Source organism: Crocodylus siamensis, chromosome 1 (assembly GCF_052110815.1).
Source record: "Crocodylus siamensis isolate JL-2025a chromosome 1, ASM5211081v1, whole genome shotgun sequence".
In the NCBI taxonomy this organism is placed as follows: domain Eukaryota; kingdom Metazoa; phylum Chordata; order Crocodylia; family Crocodylidae; genus Crocodylus; species Crocodylus siamensis.
The window spans coordinates 117,636,915-117,645,743 of record NC_143395.1 but is presented as its reverse complement, the minus strand read 5'-3'; the positions used below and the strand labels follow the sequence as shown (position 1 = coordinate 117,645,743).

Below are 8,829 nucleotides of genomic sequence, written 5' to 3'. Positions count from 1 at the left end.
TGGGGCAGGAGGGGTTGTATATGTGTGTGCCTCACCCCCAAACTAGTGGGTGGAAAGGCTAGATAGTGTACAATTAGCTGGTGCCCACTGTGGGCCAGATGAAAGTGGCAGGCCATATCTTGTCTGTCCTTGGTATAGAGACTAACTAGGGGGAAGAGGGGTCTGTTCCCCTGCCTCCCCCATACCTATAGGCCAACAGATACAGGCTAAGGGGCAGAAGGGTGAGGCAGTTCCTGCTCCACTGAAGCAGGCAGTATAGGCCAGAGCTGTAAAGCATCCTGGGATGCTCAGGAACTGAGTTAGCTAGGAGCAGGAAGGGATCTAGGACAGACATTCCATAAATGGGTTGGGCCCAAATCAATTAAGTCTGATACTACATGCAACCAGATCTATCTTAAACTGGTTTTAGCCCTTTTTGAAAGCAGTTTATGTGCACTGAACTTCTGTTGTTACAGGTTTAAACCAGTTTGTGCAACTTCTGTCCCTAGCCTGGCTGTTAGCAAGCTAAGCCCCATTCCGGACTCATTTATTGCCCATTACATTAACTTTAATCTTCACTTCTAAAGGCCTGCCTCAGACCCCATCTCCCTGGCTACTGAAAGCAGCATTTCTATTCTATTTTCCCCCATTCCCAGCTCTATGCCTTTTTTCATTCTGAATGTGTACATGTCTAACAAGCCTTTGGTTTATTATCACACTTGCTCCCCCTTCATGCCAAAATTAAACTGGGACTGCAACCCTGGCATTATTTGTGTGAAATATAAACAAGCACACTTATGTATAAGGGAGCCACATCCTGTGTACATGGTGCAGTGTAATATCCATGGAACAGCCATTCTACTAGGCAGCCTGTTTCCTTAATTACTATCTGTTGTGTTAAAAAGACCTTGACCCTGTGCTGATGGCTTTGACAGCCGTAGCTAATAGCTTTTTTTGTTTTAAGTTTTAAATGTAAAGGGGTCCTTCCCTTCCATATTTCAGGCAACAATGATGTCCCTAGTTCATGATTCCTTCCTTAACGTCAAGAAATTTAAGCTTTCATGCTGATGTTATTTGATTGAATCCCACAACAAAGTTTTGTGGCCTGTGCACTCTGATACAAACATGGTGCAGTGGTAAATCTCTTATTGGCCGAGCATTCCCAGACTGGTGGGTCTACAGCCTATTTCACTTGGGCTTTAAACCTCCTGACTTTGAGCAGAGTCCAGAAATTATCTCTGGTTGAACTCCAGGATAAACTTGGCTGCTGACCTAACACAAGCCTTTTTAACACTTGAGAGCTTGTGGTCCAACTACTTACCTCTGGAACTACAACCAATGCCTCAGAGCCTAGCTGGGCATGCTTTAGGTCAGGTGTTTTAACTCTTCAAGGGGCATGAAACTGGAATTGTGCAGGTTCAGGCAGGACTCCATATTTCCTCTCCTACTTCTTTCTATCTCCTCATCCTTTCTCTCAGGTAAGCAAGCCCCAGAGTTAGGTTAGCTCAACATTGGACAGGACACCTCTGCTACAAAAGTATACTTCCTTCTTGTCTCCTGCCCAAAGTCCTCGTATGTGAAATCTCAGCCAGCCAGTCCCTAGCTCTAAAAAAATTTCCACCATGTTGTTAAGTCCATGGCCTCCTCCAATTTAGGTTGTTATTTTGTCTCAAGGCAAGAATTTGGATATATTTGAGCATCACCCCTCATCTATCAGGACACAAGCCATTCATGAACTTTGGTGGCAAATTTATATTTCATCTCAGTAAGTGAGGCAAGATCCATGTGATGCATATATGACTGTTTAATACAGATTTTTGTATTTAAAAATATGGTTGTGACATGAAGGATGTTTTCAGCTTGATAAAAAAAACTATCCAATTTAAAAAAAGAGAGAGAAAGAAAAAGAAACAACTCATATAGGTTCCTCACTTTGTTTTATTTGGCAAAGTAGCATTTCAGATAGTTCACACAGCATTTATTCACACTCTTCAAACCCTCTGCATTTCAACTCTTTTCTTCCTCCCAACAAATCTTTAACTCCAAAATCACTGCCGTGTTACAGAGGGGTCTTACTTTCAGATTCTCAGTGCTACCCCAAGTTCAGATGAAAGATCCTACTATATGAGCAGCAGGATCAGCATCAAGCCCTCCTGTGGAACAGGCATAACAACCCCAATGCCTTGGTCCCAGAAGCCTTACAGATCCTGAAATGCATTTCTTCTACAAAGAAAATATCCACCATGTTGTCAGGTCTATCACCTCTTCCAACTTAGGCTAATTTGTCACACTTTAGTGTCTAGAGACAAGAATTTGGATGCATTTGAGTTCTTATTCTTCATGTAACTGATTAGTGAAAAGATGGAAATAAAGCTGAACTCAAGAAGAATGATACAGTGATCAAAAGGCTTAACATTAGCATGCATCATTTAAGATATTTCACTTTAACACTAAGAACTAGATTCACAGTTGTTTGTGAGTTCATATAAATCTGACATGTTGGATGCAAGTGGATTTTCTAGGATTTCTAGGATAAACACGAAAATTGAGCAACTCCTTAAGATGAAATATTAATCTCTTTTATAAGATTAAATTGTATATATGTGCTCCCAGGCGTCAATTAGATTATAAGGAGGCATATTAACCTCACAAGTGTCTAAATAAATGAGGTTATACATTTTAAGTAAATACACTGGACATAGGAGAAGGATGGAATTGACCTTCACATAAAGGTCATTCAGAAATTCTCCTTTCACACTTCAGAGACCTTTAATTACTCCCTTCATGCTTTCACTGCTTAATTCTATCACAAAATATTGCTGTTCTATCAAAAGCAGGATGAAGGAACAAGGATCACTCTGAACCACTTTTACAGAATTTTTTTTTCTGGCTATTAGCTCTGCTCACAATTAAGAGAGCAAGGAGCGGAGTAATACACAGTAATTTTACCATTCCGGCTCTGGTGACCAGAAATTGAAAGATCACCACACTTCCCTTTAGCAGTCCAAGAGCTATACAGTTCTTACACTATTTGGGGGTTTCCAAACATTAACAATATCAGGAAGAAACAGACCACAAAGTTTGGGGTGGAAGAAGGCTTACAACTTCCCAACTCTTTTAAAAGGATGTTTGTTATGTTTACAGCTATATGTGTATTTGGTTGATACTTCTCCCCAACATCAGTTCTTCAGAATCTATGAATTACTGCTCAAAGGTTTCACTTCACTTTCTAAAATGAACCCAGAATTTTTCCATGATTGCCTGTCAGTGGAAAAAATAAGAAAATTAATACAGCAGAGATTTTTGTGTCAAATTCACCAATATGGATGTTAATTTTACTGGAGTAGAGAAATCTGCACCTCACACAATTATATTTAACATACACACCGATCCTGTTCTTCCACACAAAAAGCACACAAAAACCCTTTTTTTTGCTTTGAACTTTATTTGGCAAAGCAGCACTGCATAAACTGTTCAGTGATTAGGACATAGCTTACACAGCATTTGTTTTTTAAATTCAAATACATCCATCCCATCAGCAATGAGCTACAAAGCAATACTGGGCTTCAAGTTTCCTTTAATTATTCTAGGAGGAAGGCAAAAGCTATGTTAGTTATGTCCCACCTGAACAGCAGATGTTTTACAAGCGCTGTAACCTCTGATGTCTTGAAGTTTAATATATACAAATGCCTGGTTTTAAAGGTAATAAAGCAGCTGATTGTATCTACTACATGCTAGTCTATGACACCACACCAAAAGCTTTAAAAAGGAAGTTCATCTCATTTTTAGTAGCATCTAGCAGACATCTGAACACAGAAAACCTGATATTGTTTATGTAGTGTCATAAGGTGCACAGAAGCTGTTTTACCAAGGAACACAGAGATGAAGGAAGTGTTCAAGTACACCCACCCCCTCAAACACAGGAGTTTGCAAATTGTGGGTCTCTGACTGCATTTTTGCAGAAATCCATTTCTTTCAACAGATGAAAGCAATAAAGGCATGTTAAAAAAAAACAACCTTGCCTGCATTTATCTAAACTTTCTATCGTTTCTTTCCCAGATTTGCCTTGAGCCTCTAAAAGAATAAAATAAAACAAAACACCACGCTTTTCCATGCTGATAACAGTATAACAAAGTCCAAAACAAGCTGCAATGCTGTTGGTTTTCAAAAAGCTTTTAGAACTGGAGATGAGCAGTCCACTGTAACACTATGTTTGGGTCAAGATGATGTAGCTTTTACAATTCATCCCTGCAGAAAGAAAACAAATGTGGTTATGTTTCATTTCCCTGTGGAGTTCACACTTCAAAAGTTTTGCTATCAAGTCAGAAGGCATAGCAGTGCTCCAAAATACAGCAAGCAGCAGAACTGCAGAAAGCTTGTCAAACATTTAGGCCAAAGTAAAGAAAAATCCCAGAGCACAGCATATTACAAAGTAGTATGTGTAATATGGATCCCCATTCCTTCATTCTAAAGTGTATCATTTGCTTCAAATCAAAGCACCCATAGTTAACAACTCTCTTAGCTCCCTTAACCATTTACAGGGCTGAATGGTGTTTGAAGCTGTGGTCTAATTCTTGGTAATGGCATAACAGGAGGTAAGATGTGAAACCTAACTTTAAAATTAAAATTTAGTTGTAGCATGTGTTGAATGCTGGACATCACCTCACCCTGAAGTGGAGGAAGTTCTATAGCATCTATATATTTTGCTTTCACAGGGCAATTTTGCCAGTTCCTGAAGGAAGCATTCATTAAAGTCAGGGCAGTTCAAATTCTGAGCATGAGGGCCACACTCCACATGGGCTGTAATCCTGGAGGCTGCATGAGGCAGGGACCAGAGACAGAGGGCTGATCACTGTACAGATGGCCTTCTCACCAGCTCTGCCCTGCCACACAGGCAGTCTAGCATGTCCCCCTCATCCTCACACACAGTCTGACTCCCCTCTCTCCTTCCAACTGTGCGTGCCAAGGAGACAGCCCACCTCTCCTTACCCTGCAGCACAGGCAGCCCAACTCCCCACTACAAATGGAGCCCTCTCCTCCCCTCCTGCTACATGCACATCTGCAGTGTGGACAGCCTGACTCCTGCCCCTCTCTCTCTCACACAAAACAAGCAACCCAGACCCCCTCCTATGAATGGAGGCATCATGTAAAAGCTGGAGGAAGGAAGGGGGAGACTGAATAACCCAGCTGCTGTGGCAGGTGCAATGGTGAAAGAGAGGGAGCAGCACTTGTGCTGGGAGCCCGCAGGCCATTATACTAATCCTTTAGGTGTCACATGTGGCACATGGGTCCTGCTTTAATTCAATGCTACATAATACCTTCAGCAACTGGAAAAATTAAAGATACAGAGGAATAAAAGGTTCAGAAATGAGTACAAGGGCACAAAAAGCTCCTCCCAAATGTTTTGATCACTACAATGACTCCAGAATATTAAGAAACCTGCTCCTACTGTATATTTAAAACACAGTGAAATACAGAAGCCACTAGAGCCTGAATGGAACTATGATACATTAGTGATGTTTATGCAGTGACTGTGTATTTAAAAATAAACTTTAAGATATTTTTCCTGCTAGTCAAAAAGTTTTAAATTATGCATGATTTTACTACTACAAGGAGGACAGGTAATGCTACATAGCATTAAGTTTGCCTTTGCCTTGAGAAAATGAATGGTCTGTAAACTGATAAAATATGCTGTAGTCTAGATTTGGGGGCATTGTGTATTTTACTTCATTAACTTCATAAAGGCACACATTATTTTAATTCCATTAATGCAATCCCAGGACTATTATGAAATAGTGTTTCCAACCTACTAACATAAAAAAAAAAATCACAAAACTTATTGCTACATGCACATAAGCAATAAAGTTCTCCTAAGAAAGATGCATTTGTAGAATCATATTGCATGAAATGACAGCATGTGCAGCTTCTCAAGGCAACTGAGGGCTTTCAATGGTCAGGATTATAGTTTGACATTCTAGTTGTCCTGAAATGGTAGCTACTAATTCTAAATAAACCAGGCAGCTGCAATCTTCACAATGATTTGTTAGCACTGTCTTTAATTTTTTGCACCATCTACTGCCAGCACAAGGAGACCCTGATCCTCTGGAACTTCTGGGTGGTACAGTAATAAAAACAAAAATAACAACACACAGAAGGAAGAGGAACTCAACTCCTGGCAAGGTAACTGGAGGAAAATTGAGTGTTTAGCTATAAGAAATATCTGTAGTTAATGCTCAGTATTATGCAAGTCTTAGAGTTTTCAAACCATTTATTTTATGCAAAACATACCAGGTCATGTTATTAATTTTAACTACATTAAACTACGGATATCAAGCTGGATTTGTTATGATACAGTACTGGTGGACTTAGTGCTACTCTGACTTCTGTGGTAACAAGCTAACTTTTAGTATTTTGGGGAACAGACAGTGGGGGAAGAGGGAAATTTTCTCCATCAGCATAACTTAGTATGATTTTGGAGCACTAACATGCTCCTAGTAGTCACATGCATGACGAGTAGGATACTATGATGAATATACATCTTGACAGTTAATGCTGGGCTGTGTTAAGCATGCCTTGACGAATATGTATAATCTCCTATCAATTCATTTAAACTCTATCAAATCTCCCTTTCAAATTAGTGACATAGTCATACATTGAAATCCACATTAAATGAATAAAGTAGATCAATTGGTGTCTAAAGAGTTTTTGCTGGAGTTATCAGTTGCTACATCCTTGATCAAGTCAAATCATAGACATATCAACTCCCAGGAAGACATCATATTATGCATTTTAATTGTGCCCTTTATTTTCCCTTGTTACAGAAGCTAAGGAGAAGCCCAAGCAATGCTGGATTAAGTTATCAAAAATAACATATACACCTGTCCTTTACTTTTTATCAAGAAGTAACAATTCTCAACTTTTTGCCTGAATTATTTCATAGACTAATTTTACAACATATTGCAGAAAACAGCATTTGTTTTCTAAACTGCACATGTAGGAAAAACATCATAATTTGGTCACTTCTGATCCATTTTGGCAGCTGCTCTGAAGTTAGACTAGGAAGTCTGCAACCTACAGCCCATAGACCAGATCTGGCATGGGGCAGCTCAGGGCATTGACAGCCTGTTCCAGCCACAGCAGCAGAGGTGGCATTGCTAGGGTCCTACTGCCTGCTGAGTCCAGTTTGTTTTCCGTGCTGCAGCAGAGGTGGCATCCCATGGATCCTAGAAGCCTACTTTTATCTATTCCCTTCTCACCATCTGCCAGTTGTCTGGGGGTTCCTTTAAAGTCTCCTCTTCCAGCCACTGAAAGTGTTGACCTAGCATGGTAAACTGAAGGAGAGTAAAGAATCGGGACACAGAAAAACTAGTATTCTGTGCCCAAAATACTCCCATATAAAGGCAGACATAAAAAATTACTGGTTTAAAACTTTCATCTTTAAAAATAAATCTAGAGAGTTTTATTTGCTTTCTGATGTTTGAAAATATGAACTGTAAAGATTCCAAGTTTCCCACCAAAGTTGTGGGACAATGAAAAGACAATAAAGATTCCCCAAAAATAACCTATTCTAATAAGTGGGACTTCAGAGAAAAAACACCAATTTTTGGCACTCATGGAAAAAAATCACAAGCACTGAAAATAAATGCAAAATAACTTTAATACCCAACTAGAACATTTTATTTAAAAGGAGGAATTAGAAGATTTCCTGATCTTATTTCATCTGCTGATTAAAAGGAAATGTAACTAAATTTCTAGATCAGCATAAACTGATTACCCTTAAACCTGTTGATTCAATTCAGTGTTAATACTTTCCTGTTCTCCCTGTTACAGGATGTAGGACTATTTCCCCTACCTATTTTAACTGTTGTTTCCCTTAGTTGCATCCTACTAGGCTGCCCTGTTTCAAATTGCCTCAGTATTTGCATCTGTTCTGTGATGGCTGCAACACCTTCCACAATCTTCAACAAGTTGTCTGCTCTCCCTTCCTCCTGATTATTAGGGATAAATAAGGCTAGACTCAACATGTATCCTTGAAATACCCTATTAGAAGTACATCTCAAGGTGAAACACTGCTTTTTGTTACTTTGCCATCTACTATTTCAACCAGTGTTCAGTTTGTGAGAGTGCTCATACCCCAACCAATCTGCACTGAATCCAGAACCTAAGGTACCATATTTTGTATCTTGAAGTTAAGATGCAATAGATGATGTATGTATGCTTGATGCACACACTTTTAAATTAAGAAGGACCCTGCTGTCTGCAAAAAAATTTCCCCACTCCATCAGACTGAAAATACTCATCTTACTGATCAGTCTATGAAAATGAATTGTGAACTGGGCAGCTAACTCCTTTACAATGCTTTGAAGCAGAGGTAAGGATCATCTTCTAAACAAAAATATATTATTTTTAAAGTTTTCAAAGATTAACTGAGTATTTTGCACATGAAGATGCAACTAGGATAAAATCTTGATTCCACTGAAGTCATTTCTGTTGGTATCCAATAAGCAATGCATTATATTATCAGTTTTATTTCTTAATTTAAAACATTTAATTGATTTTGAATAGCGTGAGATTGGGGAAAAAAATTCTACAGGTGCCAAATTTCAGTCTATTTCCATCAAAATACCAAAAAATAAAAAATGTATTGCAGACTCAAACTATTTTGTGCTTGTGGTACAATTACCCTCTGTTTACAAGTTCTCTTTTTTTGGTGTGTTACTTTTAATGAATCAAAGAACACAGGACAGTCATAATTTATATAGAAACTACTTTAAAAAGTTCATCCAGCCAAACTGCTATCTTCTAAAGGGTGAAGTACAAAAGTTTGGGTTTTTTTTTAAATGTATATAA

General features: G+C 38.9%; 1 protein-coding gene across 4 annotated transcripts in view; it reads right to left on the bottom strand.

Annotated features, from left to right (window-relative positions):
- Nucleotides 1-1,899: 1,899 nt before the first annotated feature.
- PCMT1 (protein-L-isoaspartate (D-aspartate) O-methyltransferase) overlaps nucleotides 1,900-8,829 on the bottom strand; it is a 56,216-nt gene continuing 49,286 nt past the window's right edge. For all 4 annotated transcript variants that reach the window (XM_090041249.1, XM_090041246.1, XM_090041259.1 and 1 more), the window contains one exon: nucleotides 1,900-4,227. Coding sequence is in view for 2 of the 4 variants with exons in the window: in XM_090041246.1 (XP_089897372.1) it covers nucleotides 4,215-4,227 (13 nt within the window). In the remaining 2 variants the exon portion in view is untranslated. The remainder of the gene's footprint in view (nucleotides 4,228-8,829) is intronic.